The sequence below is a fragment of the Parasteatoda tepidariorum genome, chromosome 7 (assembly GCF_043381705.1).
Source record: "Parasteatoda tepidariorum isolate YZ-2023 chromosome 7, CAS_Ptep_4.0, whole genome shotgun sequence".
NCBI lineage: Eukaryota > Metazoa > Arthropoda > Arachnida > Araneae > Theridiidae > Parasteatoda > Parasteatoda tepidariorum.
The window spans coordinates 41,186,030-41,209,173 of NC_092210.1; the positions used below are offsets into that span (position 1 = coordinate 41,186,030).

Here is a 23,144-nt window from a genome sequence, read left to right on the forward strand (position 1 = left end):
AAAATTTTAGTCAATAGTAAGTTACTGAAATAAAATAAAAAGATTTTTGACTCCCAAAATATAGGGGGTAGCCGCAGTTCGGGAAATATGGTCCCAATAGTTTGGTCGGAGCGCACTCCAAAGTTTAGCCCCTTTAATGTTAAATTTATTTTTTTGCATATTTTGCTATATCTCGAGAACTTTTTAAACGAATTGAAAATTTTTTGCAAACAATTATAAAATTCATTTATCAAAGATAATTCCATGCAAAAAAGAAGAAAAAAAACTTAAGTCAGTATTTATTATTTTATTTAAGAAGGGTCAAAAAATAAATTTTAAATTGTAAGTTATATAATTTTTGCATCGTTTTAAAGAGTGTAATTTTAAATAGCATAATACAAAATTTGAACAAAATTGGTCGAATAGTTCCTAAGAAATCGAATTTTAAAAAAAATCACTTACTTGAAATTGGATTTCTCAGAAACTATTCGACCGATTTTGCCTAAATTTTCTATTTTGCTATAAAAAATTACATTCTTTAAAATAATGCAAAAAATTATATACCTCATAATTAAAAAAATTTTTTGACCTTTCTTAAATAAAATAATAATAAATATTTATTGAAAGTTATTTTTTGCATGAAATTATTTGCTGCTTTCCTCCTCTAATTTATTATTTTCTAAGAATATGTCATTTCATTGTTTAGGATTAATTTTGAAACTTTTAGTTTTATTTTGGTTGTTAATAAGCCCCATTTTCTTTGACTCTACGTTTAAAATGTTTGTGTTTGTTTGCATATCTTGAAGGTTGTCGGTCAGTAAACATAAGACGTCTGCAAAATCAAGATCAGAAAGACATTCATCAAAGTTCCATCTTACACCCCTTTTATTCTCCGATGTTCTTTTCAAAATCCAACGTTATGATGAAAACGTTATGATGACATATCCAACGTTATGATGAAAAAAATTTGTTCTTCATTTATTCACTAACTATTTTGAATAATTAATAAAATATAGATCATTACATGTATATTTTAAAAATTTTACTAATAAGTAAAATTTCACTGGTAAAATTTAATTAAATTTAATCAATTAAATTTAATTAATTAAATTTAATTGATTAAATTTAGATCATTTTTACAATTGCTGTATGTTTAAACGTCCTTAACTTTTTGAATTACTTTTCTAATCCTTACAATGGATTTAATTAACGATTATCATTATTTACTTAACTTTGGAGATTGTTACTATAAAATATATATTTACTATTCTTACTCTAGTGTTAATTTGAATACAATTCGAAAAAAGTAATTTAAAATGTGTTACTACGTCAAAGTAGTATTTTTACTCTAATATCGGAATTGAAATTAATTATCAAGATAAAATATAAATTTAGCTTAACCATCCTAATCATTAAATATCATAATACATTAAAACACAGACATATAACTTATTAGGATTTCCACTCTAATTAGCCCTTCTTAATTCCTTGGAATCTTGTTTTATTCATATTAATGCTGATTCCCTTGCTGACGACATTAGTTCCTCATCACCTCTTCATAGCGCAGGGAAATGCATTTCCCTAATTTGCCCCTCTTGGCCACTGTGGTTTTTCGTTTTTATTTTTCTATTTTTCGATGGCAACTGTACAGTTTATATTTTAAATCACTTTTGTTTCTTCTTATTGACGTCTGGCAAGTCTTGAATATGGGTGCCGATTTCTGAGAGCTGATTTTCCCAATTTGTATATTTTTGAAACGAATGAAGTTTTTAATTAAGTTAAATTAGGTAAGAGTTTGTATGTACTGGAGATAAATAATATTCGTATGTGTAGCATATTTCATAATTCTCTTATTTTTGTTTTTATTTTTTATTTTAAGCAAAAATACAATTCTTTTTGTTAAACGTTATTTTTATTAATATGTTTTCTTCTCTTTTTCTTCTGTGCAAAATTCATACGTGTCGGCCTTTGGTCAGTAAATTTTTTCGCAAGAAAACAAATTTTTTTTTGGGGGGGGGTGGCATTTTTTTTTCACATTTGAAGTCCTTACCTGGCGAAGTTTTTGTGTTAAAAAATTGACATCCAAGGTCTAGTGTAGTCACGTACAGAAAACAAGCTAAAGGAATGATTTGAAGATGATAAGGGTTCTCGCAAATATTTTATCTTTGGTTGAACGTCGTTTATTTATATGGGGAACCCAGCTGTGCAATTTTATAAAGTTGTATGAAGTAAGACGCTGCCTGCTATTAAAAACATTTTCAGATTTGTGAATTATTTTTCTAAACTTTCGAAAATTTTAATTCACTATTTGAAATTCGTAGACAAATAGTTCTAAATCCACTTCAGATGTGCACTTCCATTTTGTTAATTTCTTTAGAAATATTAAATTTTTACTATTTGTTCTTGTTTTTTTATTTATCCTTGAAAAAACAAATAAGGGTGAAATATAATTAAAATGCATTGTGTTTTGAAAAGTTCGTGAAACTTTGAAAGTAGCGAAAATTTATAAAGGAAACATTATATGCAGAATATTTTTTTAAATGCTAGTTGATATAGTTTCTGAATGGAAACCTTATTTATTTTGAATTTATGCTTAAGCTCTTAATTTTTAAAAATTAACTTAAAAAATATTTTAAGACAACGTAATTTTTTTCTTCTATAAAATGCAATTTTCGTATACTATTCATTTTTATAAGGTGAATCGTCCACCGTTACTACTGATGAATTTTGCGTTCAATTTTTTCTTCGTGTTGCCATTTTTATAGCTGACTCAATATATATTTTTGTTTCATTTTTAATAAAGATCTATTTCACGGTAATAAATAAATCAAAAGATATTAAAATATAATAAAACAAAATAAAATTTTTAGATATGTATAGCTATTAAAACTATTCATATATTCAATTAGTTTCAACGAAAGTCCAACAGTATTTACTACTATGTTGCAGTATAATAATCAACTTACTGTTTCCAGGTGAGAAAAAGCTATCCCAATTCCAATAAATGTCAAACTGTACTTTACTAATCACTAAAAGTTTCTGTATGATATTCAATTAATTCTTAGGGTAAAATAAAGTTATCCAAATTTTAACTAATGTCAAAATTTTTTTTTGTCAAATTTTTGTTTTAAAAATATACAAATATGAAATAGCAGCCGACATGCTCAAAAACGGGCATCCGTTTTCAAGACTTGTTAAACGTGAATAAGATGAAACAAACAATGATTTGAAATATGAAACGTATAGTTGCCAACGACAGGTGGAAAACTAAAGATGAGAAGCAAAAGTAAAAAGACCACATTAGCCGAGAGAGGCAAATCGGGGTAAAATGCTTTTCCATGCGATGGTGAGGATGTCGTTTATTAAGGGAGTCAGCATTCGCATGAATAATACTCGACAATGATGAAATAATATTCGGCATGTTTCAAGCTTTAAAAAAGAGGCGCCCAATTTCAAGATTTGCCAAACGCGAATGAGAAGAGACAAAAGTGATGTATAAAACGAAACGTTGCCAACGAGAAATGAAAAAATAAAGGTGAAAAAAGAACTAGAAAATCCACAGTAGCCGAGAGAGAGAAAAAGATTCAAAACAGATTAACAAAAAGAAAAAAAAAAAAAGAAAGAAAGAAACAGTGACTGAGAGCGGAAAATTAGGGTAAAATCTATTTCACAGCTCTATGAAGAAGTGTTGTCGAACTAATGTTGTTAGTAAGGGGGGAATCAGCATCCAGAGTATCAAACGGAGCTGGTGTTACTGGTGGAAATAATTTTGGCCTTGTCGTAATGCAAGTGTTTCCCAAACTTATGACTTTTGTGTACCCTTTCTAAATTTTTCTCAACGCTGTGTACCACTAATTAAAAAATGCATGTATTTTTTACTATAAAAAAATTGCACAAAAGTTAAAAACCACAACTGACTGTTGACACCATTAATTATTAACTGTTAAATCTGCAAAAAAAGCCAATAGAAAAATACATAATCGTAAATTTTCATGGCTAGCTTTGTTTTTAAATAAAATGTTTTGAAATTTTCGTTTGTTGCGAGATATTTCGCATAAGAATAGGTACTCACACTAAACTGTTCCCGTACCCCTGGGGTACGCGTACCACACTTTGCGAAGCACTGCTGTAGAAGAAATTCTTCAGCACGGCAGCGTGTGCTGCAGATAATCAGAGCATCTGCAGTTTATTTTTTTACCTCAGATTNAAAATGCATGAAAGTTAAAAATCACAACTGGCTGTTGACACCACTAATTATTAACTGTTCACTCTACAAAAAATAGCCAGTAGAAAAATACGTAATCGTAAATTTTCATGGCTAGCTTTGTTTTTAAATAAAAAAATTTTAAATTTTCGTTTGTTGCAAGATATTTCGCATAAGAACCCACTCTAAACTGTTCCCGAACCCCTGGGGGTACGCGTACCACGCTTTGGGAAACACTGTCGTATTGGAATCTATGCCCAAGATTCCAACAATGTGCAGTAGCTGATGATTTTGCGAATTCTTGATATCGGACATATCGTGTTCCTCAAGTCTAAGTTTTAATGTGCTCAAAAATATTAGCTCTTAGCTTTTTGCTAGCCATTTTAAGTATCTATATCATATTCGATTTATTACTGATTGGGAAAAAAAGCTATTTCAAAAAGATTGAAAGAAAAAATGTTATTTTAACGAATCCTATATTACAAGACTTTCCAAAATCACTGTATCAAGGGTTGAACGCATATTCCGTCATCTTTAACTAGTTTGAACGTCGCAAGTGCCCGAATGATGGATTGGATGCTTTTCCTTGATATAACTCCCTGATTGTTACTTCACTGAAGTGAAACTGCATTTGCCGGAAAAATGCATTTACAGATTTCTTTTTGCTTGTTTTCGTTCGTGACTTAATAGCTCTATCAGAAACGCTAATAAAACTTTTCATATTTTCTGGTTTTAAGTGCCTTTTTTTTACTCTATTATTTATCCAGTTAATTAGTTTAAAAATGGCGATTTATGTCTACGTAAATGAATGTTCTCATTTTTTTCGCATAATTAGAATTTATTAAACATATTTTTATTTTAATTAGTTCTAAAATATTTTTATTATTATTATAGCTCACTTTTTTTTTCTTCAAAAAAAAAATAAATAAAAAAAATAAAAAAAAATAAAAAAGATTTTTAAAGTTTTTATAGAAAATTGTATGTTTAAATTTCTAAGTTTCGCAAATTATTTCACCTATTTTCTCTTCATTTTAGTACTTGAACGTTTAAACATTGATTTCTTTTAATTAAAAACATTGATTTCTTTCAATTTAAAAATATTTCCATCGTTAATAAATTTAGTAGTTACTTGTTCTATATGATCAGGGATGCACACCTACGGCCAGCGGGTCAAAACTGGATCCCGAAGCGTGTGATTTGTCCCCTGAACAGTTTTAAATATTAATAAAAATATATGAAGTACTTTTAATAAAAATATAAAAAATGAGAAAAAGTAATTTTTCCGCATTATGAAAAATACCGCTTTAATTAGGTTGAAAGAAAAAAGATAGTTATTTTTTTTAATTTACTTTTTATTGGTTATCCTAGCTTTACGTTTATATATTATTTTAGATCAATCCTGAATTTGATTGTTACAAATTTTATTTATGACATGATTTCATTTGCTTGCACAGAAATGTAATATTTATTTTGCAAATATATATATACAACAAAATAGATAAATACAAGAAAACACGAAGAAAGTTAAGAAAAACAATAAGTTTCATTTATTACGCATAAGCTGTAAATAAACAGAATTCATTAGATAAGTTCAAAATAAAGATAAAACAAAGGAAAATTTTCGACAAATGCAAAAAAGAAGGGGGGGGGGTATTTTTACTTATTGTGTTCGATTTTATTTGTTGTAATTATTGTAAAAAAATTTTTTTCTGTGCTCCTCTCACTATTGTATTAATATATTTTGCTTTGGCTATATTGATACAATATCAGAAAGCACTCTTTTTTGCGGGTATAATCGTGTAGGCTGATGAAAAGATTATATCTTTTATATTCCGGTTTCTTTAAAAAATTTAATCCTTTTTTTTAATTTTTTTTTAAATTAGTTGTTTGTTATTTTTTTCATTATTATTTCCCCCCCCCTTTTGTATTTGTCTGTAATTTTCCTTTGTTTTATCTTTATTTTGAACTTTTATATATATATATATAAAGTTCAAAATAAGTATTTTAATTGTTTATTATTTTGTTAATACCAAATATTATTCGTTACAATCATCTAATATTGTGCAGTTTACCATCAACTGTTTTATTTTTGAATATAAGACATAAAACATTAGAATATGAAACAGCTAAAAAGTTTGATTATTCTTAAATTATAAACGATAGTGATTATTAAAACCATTATTTAAAAAATATGAAGGTTGCAAGCTAGGCTTGTTTTATTTCATTAACGATTGATGTTATGTACCTTTACATACTGCTTTAATTCTAAGCATTAATGCTCGTATTATGTTACTAATTGCATGTAAAGCATTGACATGTCGTTAAATGCTCATGCAGAATTTAGCAATCGATATTGTTAAATTCTGTTGCTGAAAATAAGTGTATACCCGCCTACTGAAATTCATCATTTTTCCTAAATATCTTAAATTTTTCTTTCTGTTAAACATTTTATTTACCTTCCTTTTTCTTACCTTTTTTTTAGGTTTTATTTTAATGACAAATGCTATTATTCTTTAGTATTCTATTTCGTTTTAAAACAATTAAACATAATTTAGCTTTATAATTGTAGATTTAAATTTAGGCTTATTTTCCCGATAATTATATTTTCTCATGTTATCGTTACACATGTTATTGAGAAAAAAATAATTAAGAAAAAAATTACAGATAATTTTTTTTTTTTTTTGTGCAGATTTGTACGTAACGCTCTGAGTAGACTTAAATATTTTATTTAAATTCCTTTTTCTTACCTTTTTTTAAGGTTTTATTCTGATGATAAAAGCTATTATTAGTTAGCAGTCTATTGTGTTTTAAAACTTCGAAACATAATTTAGTTTTGTAATTGTAGATTTAAATTAAGGCTTATTTTCCCGATGATTATTTTTTCTCATGTTATCGTAACACATGTTATTGAGGAAAAAATATAATGAAGAAAGAAATGAAAAATTAATTATTTTTCTTTTCGTTATTTTTTCTTTCTTTTCTTGTGCAGATTTGTATGTAACGCTCTGAGCAGAATACGAAAGCAGTAAACGTCTAAAGTCTTTTTTTCTTAAAATGGGAGAGTTTATTTTTCGCTCTCAATTTATGTTAACAATGTTTCTTTTTAAAAAAAATTTATGATATCTTTATAGTTGCATTCCTCGCATTTTATTGCTTTCAAGTAGGAAAAATTCCACCTGTAACCTGTACTTAGAAAAATACTTTTCTCTAGATATTGTTTACCGCTCTTCGTAATTATGTGTTTACCTAATGGTGCTGACAAATTTTAAATTTGCGAGGGTTGTTCTTTTTTTCACATACTTTATTATTTTTTTCCGATTGAAAATTGAATTTAAGTTTTATGGTACTACCTGATTAAAAACTTCATTTGCTTCAAAATATATAAATAGGAAATAATATTCGACATGTTTCGAGCTCTGAAAGAGAGGTGCCCATTTCCAAGACTTGCCAAACGTGAAAGAGAAGAGACAAAAGTGATTTGAAATATAAAACGAAACGTTGCCAACGAGAAAAGGAAAAATAAAGGCGAAAAAAAACTAGAAAATCCACACTAGCCAAGAGAGAAAAGAAGATTAAAAATAGATTAAAAAATATAATAAAAAACACAGCGACTGAGAGTGGCCAATTAGGGTAAAATCCATTTCACTGCTCTATGAAGAAGTGTTGTCGAACTAATGTCGTTAATAAGAGAATCAGCATCGAAGACATGTGACTGGGGTGGAAATAATTTTGGTATTGTTAAAGTTGAATGTATGACCAAGATTCCAACAATGTGCAGTAATTGATGATTTTTGCCGTATTCTTAATAATGGACATATATATCGCGTTCATTAAATCTAAATTTTAAAGATTGTCCGATGTAACCAAGGTGCACATTATTTGTGGAATCATGGTACTATTTGTGGATAAATCTTTTAAACAAGAAACAAAACTTTTATTGTATTTTAAATTTTGAACCAAACAAAAAATCAATTGATAAATGAGCAAAACAGCACCTGTTTTCCGTATTGTTTCATAATTTTTAAATTCAATTTATAGATTCTGAAATTCATTGAGTGCAAATATTCAGTTGGTATAAAAGCTAAACAATTATACCAAACACTTTGTGTATTCTTCAATTATATATTTATAAGTCACTTTGTTTTGTCAAAGAAATTAACGAGGAATGTTGTAGTCGCAAACTTTAATTTTCAAGCGAAGCGTCAGGGGAAGATAAAAAGAACCGAGTTAAGCTTTGAATGATTAAAAACTTTAGATCCCTGTGGGATCTCTGTTGAGATTAAAGAGGTGATAGATGCAAGACACTTGAAAACCGTCCAAAATGCTTTCTACAGATCTCGAAAGGGTAACTGAGCTTAATTTATGACTGTTGTGGGATTGGAAGAAAATGAAATACTGGGTGTCGGGATAAGTGATATTTATCTTGGCAGCGAAAAAGTTTTCTTATTAAATATTTTGATTGATTTATGTAGATTTAAAAGAGGAAAAATAACATCCTCGTGCTTTGTTTTTAATTAGGTATAATTTCTTTTCTATTTATATCGTTAATAGTTCGTCTTTTTTCTTACAATAATTTATTTTATTTTGTAAAGAAATTACTGTCTAGGAAAATAGTCTGAAGGTTTTTTTTTTTTTAAAGAAAATTTTGTGGAAAACATCGAAAGATGTTTGTTAAGTGCGTTTTTTTTATTTCCATAGACAAGGAACAAGTTGGCTTCTTTTAAGTTTTATTCAGCATCTTCTAAGAAATTCTTCAGGACTAGAGTTTCTCTTGAAAGGGTCTTGGGATTCGGCCATTCGGGCAGTAGCTTTGCTAGCAGTTACATCATGAAATAGCCTCGCATTTTCTATGGCTCTCGATATTTAAACAGGGATTCTGAAAAGGAATTGCTTGCATGAAAGAACATTTAATCAAACAATATTCAAACGGGAAAATATAGAGATTTGGTATGTTTTAAAACATGACGCTGTCTGTTCAGACGATAGGAAATTTTTGGGATTTTCTTAATGGGTATTTTTCGAAGAATTTTTACCCATTAACTTTAATCTTTCAATTCGCATCTTGGCTTTTTATGGCTCTTGGAGAAAGAGCGATTCCTACGTCTTAAAATTAATAAGAGGAATCTTTTTTAAGTTTATGATTTAATAAAGAAAGACTCGGATAAGACATTCTATATATATATTACATATATACATTAAAATTCAAACTCTTTCTTGAAAGAGCACAAATAGTTCTTTTTTAAAATTTCTTATTGTTCGTTGTTGTCATGTTTTTTCAATTTATACCTGTTCTTTTGGTAATGTTATTACGAATGAAATCGATTTTTCTTGTTGTCATTCTTTAGAATACGAATTGTGCAGTTAATGTAAAAAACGTTGATGTCATTTATGAAATTAGTATACATTTTTATTTTTTGTTGCCATAGAAATTCATTCACAATGAAAATGTTATTAACAAAGCTGCTTCTATTATCATCGATCGATATTTCTAATGTCTGATTGCAGACGTTTATATTCTTACTAATAACTGATGTTTTAAACATTACTGTTGTGTAACATTATGTATTTCAATTTATAATAAATACCGCTATAAGATAGACTGACATCAAAGACTATGCTATAAATTTCATCATTTAGCTATTGAAATTTTTTAAACAAAAAATAGTAATTTGGTAAAATTCAATTTCCTTTTAAATTTTATTATTTCAGTATTCTTCATGGTTAACGTGTGTATTGGCAACGTAATGTTAATAAAGTTTAATTTATCAGAAGAGTTGAAAGAGCTTCGTGAAATTTTATAATTTTAATATGCTGAACTAATTATATAATTCATTTTCGTAGTACAAAAAAGGTATGTTGTAATTATAATTTAGTAAAATTCTCAACTGTTACTTCAAAATATTGCTAATGACATTCACAAACTTAAAATTGAATTAATGCGTTTTCGCAACTAAGCGTGACTAATGAATATTTCAAATTTTTTTTTTCTTTCGAATTTCAATTACTCATTGATCGAAATAGAATGTGGTTGTACGTAATTATTATAAATGGATCTAATTATTTCAGCATTCGACATTTTAATAAATGTCCTCAATATTCTTGTAGACTTTGGTTTTTATTAGTATTTAATATTTCCATAGTTTGTGTTGAAACATTTGACAAATTATGAATAATCTTCATGTTTTCCCAACTCATTAACTCAAACTTTTTTTCTCTTTTTGAAGTCTAGAAAATTTGATCGTATTCTTAAAGCAGATTTTATTAACAGGCAAATTACATAAATTTTTTATTTTTAAATGAGTGATAAGTACCCTTTGCAGAAATCTAATAATGCATTTCATTCATTGTGCTCCAAAATTAATAGTTTAAATACCACATTGTTAGATTTTTTATAAATTGTAGGTTCTCTTCAGAATCCAAATAAGCTTTTAGTATTCCAGTTAATTTTTATAATAATTTCTTCTATTTATGTTATTTATGTCTACTGATTAACTTTTCATAAATAATGCAACACTTTGTAATTAATATTTCAGAATAATTTTGATATAGCAGCTTTATCTGATCAGTCTCAAATTTGCTTCTGATAAAAAAAAGAAAAACGATTTTATAGTTTGAAGAAAATTAGAACAAGAAAAAATGTGTGATTTGCTTTTTGCTGCTTTGGTAACTTGAAAATGTATTTTCATTAACTTTTAGAAATAGTTTTAAATTTTGTCAATAGATTATGTTATTGACTGGAAAAACGTTCCATAACCTTCGGTTCAGACTGTCCTGATCATGAAATATTTTCTGGTAGCTATTAATTTTGCTGTCAAACTGCGTCCTGTTGTTATAGCAAATAGCTACTATTTGGAAAGCATTGTTTTAAAGCAACGCTATATGTTTACAAACTAAGTAACTTATTTTTGAACTTTTTTTTTTAATATCTGGTTTCTTAAGCTGTAAACCAGGCATTTCTATCTCGTTTCGTTTCTCTGTAATTGATTTTTATAATCGTCAATCAACTTTTGATATACGAAGTATTTCTGTAGGCTAATGAGCAATTTGACATTGCAAGAAATCTTTTTTTAAAAAATTTCTATACTAGATAATTCTTTATTTTGAAGGACTTGAATAATTTTTTGATGAAAAAGAAAGTTTTAATTAAAATGAATTATTTTTTCGGAGGATGCTGTTTAAAAAATTACAATTTTAATTTGCTTTGCATGAGCGCAAAAAACATCATTTCGAAAAAAGTAAATTAATGTGAGATGTAAGAGGATGTAACAAAGTGGGAGAAAAAGTAAATGTTTAACTCTCTCACACCACCAGTCAGAACTTACTCTTGTATGTTAACTTATTAGTGCAAACTATATATTTTTTTGTATGTAAGTCGGTATAATTAGAACAGTCAAATTTAAATTTAAAAACAAGCAGTCTAATATTTCTTAATTATTCTTTTACATGTTTTTTTTAAAAGAATGCATCTAAAGAGAAGCTTTAATATATTAAATTTCATCACAAATTTCGAGGTCGAGATAGCCTGGTTAGTAGGGTGTTGTGCCCATGTCCTAGAGGTCGTGAGTTCGATAACAATTCCGTGACAAATTGTGGGGGTACTGAATTGGAGATTGAGATCGTTCTCTGGATCAGGTCAAAAATACGATTTGTGGATGAATGAATGGATGTAAGAATGGGTCCGCCCTTTTAAGGTTTCACTTAGCAGGCTTGCTGGTATTGGCAAGTGGTATTAGAAACAACAACAACAAATTTCAAAGTTTTTACGACGGCCATCGAAAGTTTTACCCCTTGAATGCGATTTCTTTTTCAACGAATGTTACTGACATTCGATGAACTGGTTTTATATGTGATATTTTACTAACAAAACCGTTAGGGGGTTAAAATATATTATTTAAATGATTACCGCATTCTAAATTTTTGTGTTTAATCACAGCTATGTTAGGGTATTTAAAATTAAATGTCAGTTTTAACTTGCCAGCTGACTTACGTTCAGATTAGTCTTGAAGCCTTTGAGCATAAAGCGAAAATCCTTACTAAATGCTTCATTTTAAAATGTTGTAAACGTGATTTTTCACGTTAAATTAGAAGTGTAACCTTCTTAACCATTTTGAAACATTCGAAATATGTTCTTGATTTAAAAAACATTAAATATAAAAATTTCCTTAACGTCCCAATATTCTTTTTTTAAATCATTCTTTTCATTTTTATCCTTACATTTTTTTTAAAAAATAAGAACATTATCTGAAATAACTTGTACCGATTTGTTTAATTTCCGTTTTTAAGAAAATAAAATTGCGGAACAATTTTTTTTCTATGTTGCATGAGATTTTTCAAACAGATCTTAGATACTTAAATCTGCAATTGGTTTCTCTCTACAAGCTGCATTTTTTTTAAAATAATATTTTTAGTCTACTTTTTGTTGAAATGTAGAAGTTTGAAAACGATATATTTTATAAGGGGTTGCGTAAATGTTGCGACAAAATTCTAGTAGGGTTAAGGCACATTATCAGGATTAAAATTACACCGAAACCCATGCCCGGGAATGTCGTCATGCGCCGCATAAGGCGCTTCCCCTATTATGAACTGTTTCTTCGTGTGCTTCTAAACAGGTCATAATTGAGAAGCTGCTATCCATGTACGACGACATTTTCGGACATGGGTTCCTATGTAATTTTAATCTTAATTTAATCTTACACCTAGAAGTTTGTCGCAACTTTTATGCAACCACCCTGTTATATATAACGTTTTTAAATTAGTACATTTCGGCAAAAAATAGACTAAAAATGTTATTTAAAAAATCTGTAGCTTTTGAAACAAAACTAATCTGAAATCCCCATACCCGAGTTAAGCAAAATCCAAGTATTTGTATAAATACAACAAAAAATTTGTTCCCCTGTGTAATTAGCAATATTTACTCCTAGGCGACAACTTATTTGCGTTAGTTTATATCAGCTTACCTCATCTCTGAATTCGGTTAATTCCAGACGAACATTCATTAAAGATAGCAATCTAACTCCCTTCTCTAACTAGAGAAATATCGAACGGGGCGTGTATGTCATTTGTAATTGGACCACTTACAAATTGCTACCCTTCTTCCTGTTTCGAAACGGATTTAATGAAGAGCGGATATATTCTTTCCTATTGGCGGTTCTAGGAATTCTTCTGCTTTCGAATGTTTCGTGTAGCGTCCACAAAATGAAATTTCTTTCGAGAATTTTTGACATTTCAAATATTTCCTTAATTCTAAATTGAACTTAGAAATCTTAGTGGGTTGATGCTTTTATATTACCGCCTTCGGCCCTTTTCGCTAATGACAGATATCGATCTGTTTTGCAATTTGTTTACTTAAGTTAGTTGCTACGTGGTTTATCTGCTTCCTTCACTTTACGTTTCTTTCTTTTATATTTTCTGCATTGAAAATACTTAAATGCAATTTCAAAATTTTTTTCATTTCAAAGGGAGTAAACGTTTAAAACTTCTACGTGTTTTGAAGTCTATTTAATGGACTGTTGTCTTGTAGAGGTTTTGATTGTCAAGTCAATATTAACCCCTTAACGATCGGCTAATTTTCAAGAAAAAGGTCATAAAAGTGCCTATTTTTTTTGGCTTTTGTATTTGTATTACGTATTTGATTATTGCTGACATCTAGTTTAAAATAAACTAACTATCTACAATTATCTTAAAAATATTCTGGTACTGCCATCTGGTGTGTAAAATGAGAAATAAAATTTTTTCCGGGTAAAAAAAATGAATTAGTTTTGTTCTTATTGGCGCGTTACTATTAAACACCCCAGCCCGTCAATATCACGGGAGCGAGAAATAGGGGGCGAAACCTCACCCCGTCATTTTCACGGGAACGAGAAGGAAGGGATTAAGAAATATTCGATATTAGAGAAGAAAAGTGCAATTATTTTTCGTGCATATTCCTTCAATTGCTCTAAATCTTATAGTACATATGCAATCTGTTATTAAACCTAATATTGAGGAAATTTATTCTTTTTTAGTTAATTGTCTTGTCCTCTATGTGCTTGATTCATTCTCTATTACATCCCTGTTTTCATTCCCATATTCTGAGTTGTATATCGTATCAGTATTACTTTTTTAATGCACAAAATTTTACATACATCTTTTAAAATATTTTACTTTCATTCAATTATATGCCAGAGTTTTGTTCTTTTCTTTGACATCATCAGATACTGTTCACTAATAACTTGTAGGTATATTACGTTTGTATATATTTTATATGCTGGTATAAATTAAATTTTTAAATCTCTCTTTCGAAAAAAAGTTAAAATAAATTCTTTTTCTCTTTTCAGAAGCTGAAGAAACTCGACCAGTTCTTCCGGAAAGTCTGGAAAGCATACCGAAAGCAGATTATTTTCCCAACCAGCGTCATCGCTGGAATACAAATGAGGTACTAAGCTTTTCTTTTGGTTCTTTCCTATGAAATTCATATTAAGTATACTTACATACTTGTTTGAGTTTCAAATATTTTCATTGGCTGTATCTTATTTCATGGACAGTTTAAGTCTTCGGTAATTGTTTTTCCTGTAGTAAGCGGCTTATCTTGTTGAAAAAGTTTTCAGAAAATAACTTGAATCCACATTTTGAAATATATACTCTCTTTTATATAAAATATATAAAATAGAGTATATAAATATAAAATTGAAAGTCTGCCTATCAGTGTACTGGAGAACAGGAGCACTGATTTAGATCTGAATTTTTTTAAGCAGTTTGTTGAGCAATTATTCATGAGGTGGTTTTAGAATAATCCTTTCTATATGTGAATAGTGTATCACAAAATTATAAGACCACCCCAAATATCACTTATTTTTATGGCACACTTCATAAAATTAACAATTCTAAAATGGAAAAGCAACTGAAATAGTTATATTTTCTCAAATAAATCAAAAAGTGAAAAAGAAATTGAGTTAGTTTCGCACACCAAACGATTTTTTTAAAAAAAAATCTGGGTGTTTACTTAAGTGCAAGACTACCTGTTTCTTTTTCTAAATCATTTGAGTTTTCGAAATATTTTTATTTTTTCTTTGAAAATCGTATGTAAACTGTAACTTTGCTCCTCAGGAAACGCAAATCATAATATTATAAAGAAAGCTAGAATTTAATATATTTGTTTTCTTAAGAAAATTCACAATGCCACGCAGAAAAGAATAATTTGAGCAATAAATTCAAAAAATTTGGTTTTTAGAGACTCTCTGGAGTCAGAACGGGAAATATGTAAGTTAATTAAACGTTCTAAAACGTTCATAATGTTTTAAGCAAAAGAGATTCTTATGGGAAATGTGATAGATCCGGTAGGAAGCGTAAATTATCAGCTCGAGATAATAAATATATTTTCAAACGTGCAACGAAACAGAACTTTTCTATTTCCAAAACACCTTCTCAGGCAAATGGTACAATCTTCCATACAACAGTGTGGCAAACTTTGAGATCAAGCTTCGAGATTGTTCTTCGAAAATTAAGAAAAGAAAGCCTAGACTATCAAAGCATCATAACGAAGAGACGCTGGAGTGGGTAAAAGAGGTCAGGACCTAGGACACTGCTTGGAAAAATATTTTTTTTTCTGACCAAAAGATGTTCAATTTGGATGACCCGGATGGTAATAATTACTACTGGCATGATTTACAAACAGAACTTAAGGGTGGTGGCTCGGAGATTATGTGAGGAGCTTTAGCGATAGACAGTAAATGTGATCTGCAGCGAATTTCTGGAAAAATTGACTCCTGTTATCTACAACTACTTTACCAACACCTTATATCTGTTGGTCCACATCTAGGTGGGTAACTGGAAATCTCAGCTAGACAATGCGATATGTCATGCGTCCCAATTAACTAAAAATTGGTTTTAGAAAGAAAAACTGGCCAAGCCGTTATCCTGATCTTAATCCTACTGAAATCTTATGAGGCAACTTAGCTAACCCTGTGTATGCAAATACCCTCTTATATGATTTGATATTCGACCGGGAAATAATTATTGTGGATGAATGAGACAAAATTCTTAATACTTTACTAAGAATTTCTGTCTTTGATTTGCATTTTTGTTTTGCTGTATTTGGTTTCTTCTTTGTATCTACACATCTGAAATCTGTTCTTTTTGTTTGTTAAATGATACATAATTGATCTGTACTTTAGTGTAGCTCGGTTCCATATCTATCTCTAGCATCATGTTCAAATATTTTATTCTAAGTCTCTGTTTCAAGTTTTGCACACACCTTTGGTGTTTCTCTGATACGCTTAGTGTCAGAATTAATGTTTGATATAATATCTTCACTCAACTCGTACATCTGTGGAGAAGGGTATAACAACATTAAAATTCCAATTAATGATTTCTAAGTAAACCGAAGCTCAAAAGTTTTAACTTTGAAAGTACGAAATTTTCATAATCTTTTACTTCGTGATAAGGTCTAGCTTTTGAAACCCTTCTTAAATGCAACTGAAGGAACCGTCTAACATGGGTTAGTCGTCTAGATTACGATTTGAGACAATGCTTCAAGACGAGAATCCGCTTTCTCAAAGTGATTGCATTTGAAATGTACAGTGCTCCAAAAAATAAACGGACACCCCTTAGGAAAATTTGCCATAGAGAAGCCTATGGTAATCTATGGCAACCTATGGCTACCATAGAAATTTGTATGGCAANCGTTCTTGGGCTCAATCTTAAAGGTTCAAAGGGCTAAAAAATCAAGCTCGAAATTTGTAATCCTCCAATATGTTAATTAATTAGTGCAGGTGATATTTTAAGCTACGAAATCAGGCACTAAGATGTACTTTCTCTGAATAAATATACCTTTTTTTTTTCGAGAGATTCGGATTTCTGACCCCCAAAATATGCGGGGTAGCCGCAATCTGGTAAATATGGTCCCAATAGTTCAGTCAGGTGTGCTTCTAAGTTTGGACCCTTTAATCTTAATTTTACTCTTTGCTTATTTGCGTATATATCACACATCAATTCTGGCAACATGTGCTTTAGAGATTGATGATTCTGATTCAATCATGATTGTTTCTTATTCAAGATTTCTCACTCATTGAATACGCATATAGTACAAGAATTACAATACGTTTTAATGTACTTCTAATTAAAATTTGAATTCTTTTTTAATTAATTTAAATTTTTTTATTGAATTATTTTATATATTTTTGGTATTAGTACTAAAAATGATACCATGAAAATCGACATAAAAAGGGGCAAAATGGGGTACGAAAATGGTATTTTACGTATCAAGAAAATAAATAAATAAAGTTGACGATTTGTTAATTGTTGCAAATGTTGAGATCAAAATCATGATGTACAACTAATTAGTTTATTAAATAACATGAAAAATTCACTTCTAACAATAAGCAAACGTTTATTGTTCATTCTACAAATAAGCTAGTGTTAATTATAGTCACACCCTTTTCTTTGATTAGTCTCGATAATTATTTGCCTAATTTTGATTAAGTTTTTCACTTTCAACATTAAATACTAATTTCAATTTGCGACATCAAGTATATATGCTTTTATGACTTCTTTTCTCATAGAAATTTTAAAAAAGTATGTTAAATACTGCGATTACGGCTCTCCCTGTAATAAAAATAGAATACAAGCATAGTTTCATAATTAGAGCTTTTAATTTTATTTATTTGTTTATTTTTCGACCTGTGACTAATGATTGTGAAGTTAAAATAGAAAGTTCCTAAATAAAAATATCTACGAGCACATTTATCTAAAAAAGAAAGAAAAAAGAAGAAGACTGTACTTCAGGAAGATCACGGAATAGTACAGATGTCACGTCGTTGCCCTAGAAAAATATCATTCCCGTTGTCTAGTCGGATTTCGAGAGAGAAATAACTGAAGAGAATCATGAATCTTTTATCGTTTCTTGTTATCTGACTCCTTCTATTACTATTTGTATATCACTCAAATTTTTTCAAAGTAAATATAATAATTTTGTGAAACTTTAAGTTAGAAAACATAATACAAAATTGTTGTCCACTGAAGAAGGAAACTATATCTATAAATATATATTTTTAGATCTTCCGGAGAAAATGTATGCATAATACATTCGAATACTTATTGTGTATTTGCATTTTTTATAGCATAAAATAATTTGTCAAGTTTATATGAGCATTTGTGACTGGAATGAAAAACAAGTGAACTTTTGATTAGCGCGGGCAATTTAAGGGAAATTTTTTTTGAACATATAAAGTGGCTGAAAATGTAAGGCTTTTCTGTTTTACTTTTGATTTAACAAATCAGATTCTTAATGATTTTGACCACTGCTATATATAAACAATTCATATGATCGTACTGTTAAAATATGAAGTGCTAGTAAAATTAGTAAAATAAAACTGACTTTAATTGTTATTTATCTATCATTTGAAAAAATTTAATTTTTAAATCGATGATAAAATACAAATATTTTAGGAATTTTTTTAACTACTCTTATTATTATTATTATTTTGTCTCTCTTGTGCCTAAAATCACATCAAGACATGTATAATAAAATCGTTATAATTTTTTCGCAAAAAGTCTTGAATTAACTTTCATTTAGAAGTTGGCCAATTTAAAACATAGTTTAAAGTAAGTTTTTTTTTTCAAATTTGAAAAAATTAAATTTTTTATTATGTATACATTAGTAGGGTAAACTAACCAGTGAAGGAACACTTAAGCTTCGCTTGCCTTTTAAAAAATCATATTAATTTCAAAATTCGTAATTTTAGTTAAATGACAGTGTCAACATATTTATTACTAATTGCAAATTATGTAAAAAAATTGTAGAGAACTTACATAATATTGTTTTAAAGTTTTGGAGGTTCAAATAACAAGTAGTAAGAAGACCAAGTGAAGGAACAGCTCTTACCAGTGAATGAACACCCAGTAAAGGAACACTTAATTTTGGTTATTTTTTAATGCTCTTTATGAATTTATAAGCCATACAAATATTTAAAAACAAGCCTATTCTTGAAATTATAACATATAAATACTTGGAAAATGTTAACTTTTTTTTGTAATCATGAATTGAAAATTAAAGTGTCAACATATTAACACATACTGTTCATTCACTGGGAAATCTATGCCCAGTAAAGGAACATGCCTGTTCCCTCACTGGTTAGAAGTTGTTTTTCGTATTTTTAACATACTTTCGATGCAGAACATCACTAAAGATACAAGAAAATTAAAGTTTATCTTTTATTTTCATTAACTTAGAAAAAGACCCAGTAAAGGAACACATGTTCCTTCACTGGTTTTTCATCGTTTGATGATCCAGTGAATGAACACCCCCTTATCTCAGTATTTTATTATGAAATAAACTTTAAAAAAAAATAAAACGTAACTTCAATAACTATATTTTGAATTCTCTTTCTCACAATGAGAAAAATAAAACTATTACATGCAATTAATTCCACTTTAAACATATAAACAAAGAAACAAGGTGTTGCAGAGATAATAAAAAATTCAAAATTTTTTTCCAGAGAAGTCCATTTGACCAGGTAATCCAAAACATTGCTAGATGACTTCCTATTGTTTGGCAGTACGCTATTGTTACTAATCAATCGAAAGAGAAACTTTCGAATTCTTTTTTTTTTTCAATCAATATATATGAAATATTCCTTCACTGGGTGGTTTACCCTAGTTTTAGTTTGAATAGACCAAATAAAAATATTGAATTTCTTCATATTTTTTTTAAAATTTAAATGCTTATGGGAATCTACATTTTTTTTTAAATAAAAAGGAGCATATAATTTTTAAAGGTTTTCTTGCGTACCTGCAGAAATATCTATGTAAATTAAATGAATGTGTGCAAATGTTAGATTAAGTCTAGATGTCTTTAAATAAAATAGACTAAAATAACTTATGTCGCTAAAAAAAGACACTTAAAATAAAATAGAACGTAAGCAAATCTATGATCTGGTAGTTTTAAAATTAAACCAAAAAATTTATTCTTTATATTTCGTTTAGAATTGTTTTTATTGTTATCAGTGTAAACAAATGAGTGTCAATTTTAATATTTTATTTATTATTTCAATAATTTTTCAGAAGGCATTTTTTATGTTGAAAAAAATGCTGACAAAAAATATTCAACAGTCATTTACTCTACATTCGTTATTATCATTTTATTTATTGCTGCAGTATGTTAAGCATATTGCAGACCTTGTAGGAGTTCAAAGAAATAATCAGGACATTTTTTAGGCTATATACTTACATCATACCACTTTTAAAAAGGGTATAATTTGCTCCACTAAATTACAAAAAAAGGGTATATTTTTTGCAAAGGAATAAAAAAAAATGCTACTTTTAATTCCACAGTTATTTTATTCTTAACAAAAACTTTTAAAAGTTTTCAATGGAATTTCATTAATGGAGCATTGAACAGCTCATAATAGTTTGACATCAACATTTAGGAAATTTTGATGGCTTTAAAAAAAAATTATAAATAAATAAAAAGCACCATTATCAATTCGTCACTATTTCCTCGTAATATACCATTGTGTTCAAAAGTATGGACTCAATTCCACTTTAAAAAACTCATTAATTTCTGTGTTGTTAATTGGAAATGATCATTTTTAAAATCAGATGAAAGATACAAATCGCCAGTTGTAAAGCTATTCAATTCCACCTTAAATATTTGTCGCTACTTTCGCGGAAAGTAATAAATTAACTAATGACTCCCTCAATTTTACCAAAAATCTTCGATAATCAAGATGGTTAATTGGGCTTCGTTTTCATAAAATTACTGAATTCTTAATAAGTTTAAGGGGGTGTTTTAGTCGAAAGGTCCGATTTAAGCTTCATTTCTTAGCATTTTTTCTCAGTGTAATGATAGGATAAGTTATATAATGATTTCGAGGTTTTATTTCGCCACCTTTTAGATGCATTTTGATTTGTTTTATCCTAAAATAATTAACATATAAAAACAATGGCGAAGATAACAGTGATCTATAGGCCATATATTTTTTGTAGTCAAAAAAATTCAGAATGTATGCTTAATCTCAATTGTCTTGACAATTATCTTTAACTGAAACTTTAAATATTTTCTGTTTTATTAAAATCTTTAAAAATTTAAAGAAAAATTGCTTTCTTTTTTAGTTCCTAATTCATTCCACAGTTTGCAAATGAAATGAATTGACAGTTTTAAAATGCAGTGATTTTGACCACCGCTGTATATGAACAATTTGAACTAATATCTAACTTGATTATGTTGTATGCATATATATATATGTACATAGTATAATGCAATACTCGTGGAATCTTCTTTTTTTTCCTTACTTTTTTGGCGCTAAAAGTATAATTTATAAAAGTATAATTTATTTCTAAGTACTTATGGTAAAACTTTTCTAACAGGCATCAATTTTAAAATTTTTCTTTCTGCCTTTTATTCTTATTTAATTATAGATAATTCTTACACCTGAAAAGTTGTTTATTCACAATTTTATCAATGGAAGCCTGTGATGCAAATTGTTTAACTTATCACTATGTAAATTGTAGAATAATTATTGTTGAAGTAAGATCTGAAGTGCTCAAAGAATAATCTACTTATCCGGTTTTTATTTATTTAATTTTTTGTTTTTTTTGAAGTAAAATATTAAAAGGGGTTTTTATTCGCTGGTCACTTTCATTCAATATCGCTCAAAGCTGCTTGAGTAGTTATTTTCAAATAACTTTACTCCAAAATTTTACTTTTCCAACTCCCATTGGTACTAATAAAGTGGCCAAAAAAAAAAAATCAAAATTTTGGAGTGAATTGGTATTAGTATGTTTTGCAAGTTCAGAACTTGTAATTTAGAAATGTAAAAATATGACTGTTATCATTCACTTATGTGGTTTGAATTTTATATTCTATGCATTCTTATAATTTATTTTGAAAATGGTCAATAATGAAATAGGCTGAATAAATAAAACTAAATTTATACTCATGCCCAAATGTTTAAAAGCAAACACATTTTGCTGAAATCTCGCGAAATAGTGAACCAAATCAAGTGAAATTTTATATGACATTATTATTAATTTGTATGACATGATTTTATATATTCACATTAAAGTATGAAAAAAACAATAACAGAAGGAATACAAAATAGTGTCTTCATTTAAATTTTAACGATTCACAAATTACTACTTAAATCTTATTTTTTTATTGCTAAGTTATTTCCCTTTTTGCTTGCAATAAAGATATATTTAATTGTGTGCTTACTTTATAGGAAATAGCATCGCTGCTTATCAGTTTTGAGCGTCATGAAGACTGGTTATCAAAAGAAGTCAAAATCAGGTATGATCTCTTTCTTTTTCTTCAGTTCTGTGAATTTTTGTTTTAAAAAGTGTGAAAACAATGTTTTCCCCTTTATCAATAGGCCGAAGAGTGGCTCTATGCTACTATATAGCCGTAAAAGGGTTCGCTATCGGAGAGATGGTTATTGTTGGAAGAAAAGGAAAGATGGTAAAACCACTCGGGAAGATCACATGAAACTCAAGGTTCAAGGAACTGAAGTAAGTGTCCTTTTATTTTTTTTTCTTTTAATATTATCTGCTTTTATGTATGCAACGATTCACATATAAAAGGTTACTGTAGTGAATTAAGTAGATTTTTTGAGAGAATTGTTGCAAAAAGTTAGCTTTTACTTATTATCGTGATGTAAGTTTAAAACTCAAATTATCTTTGCATTGTTCTCGATATTACAGATAAAAAAATTAAATACAATCTAACTATAAAATGCTTTTTTCATTGAAAATTTTGTTCAAATATGATCACATGTTAGTCTTTGGAAAGTAATTGATCCTTCTAATTGATTTTGTAAGCACTCACAACCAAATATTTTAAATAACTAGTGGGCTGCGCCCCCTACTCGCTAACACTCGCCAACCCCCGAAAATTGCTACTCAATCTTATATGGTTTGCTTCGCAAACCAAGCTCGCTTCGCTTGCTACTAACATAGGTACATTGCAAATACACAAAATTCTAAGAAT

The 23,144-nt window shown here is 28.5% G+C and overlaps 1 protein-coding gene across 7 annotated transcripts in view; it reads left to right on the forward strand.

Moving 5' to 3' along the window:
• Positions 1-23,144, forward strand: part of LOC107455507 (Calmodulin-binding transcription activator) — a 156,286-nt gene that overhangs the window by 88,833 nt on the left and 44,309 nt on the right. For all 7 annotated transcript variants that reach the window (XM_071183330.1, XM_071183328.1, XM_071183331.1 and 4 more), the window contains 3 exons: positions 14,500-14,597; positions 22,381-22,448; positions 22,531-22,666. In XM_071183330.1, coding sequence (XP_071039431.1) covers positions 14,500-14,597; positions 22,381-22,448; positions 22,531-22,666 — 302 coding nt within the window. The remainder of the gene's footprint in view (positions 1-14,499; positions 14,598-22,380; positions 22,449-22,530; positions 22,667-23,144) is intronic.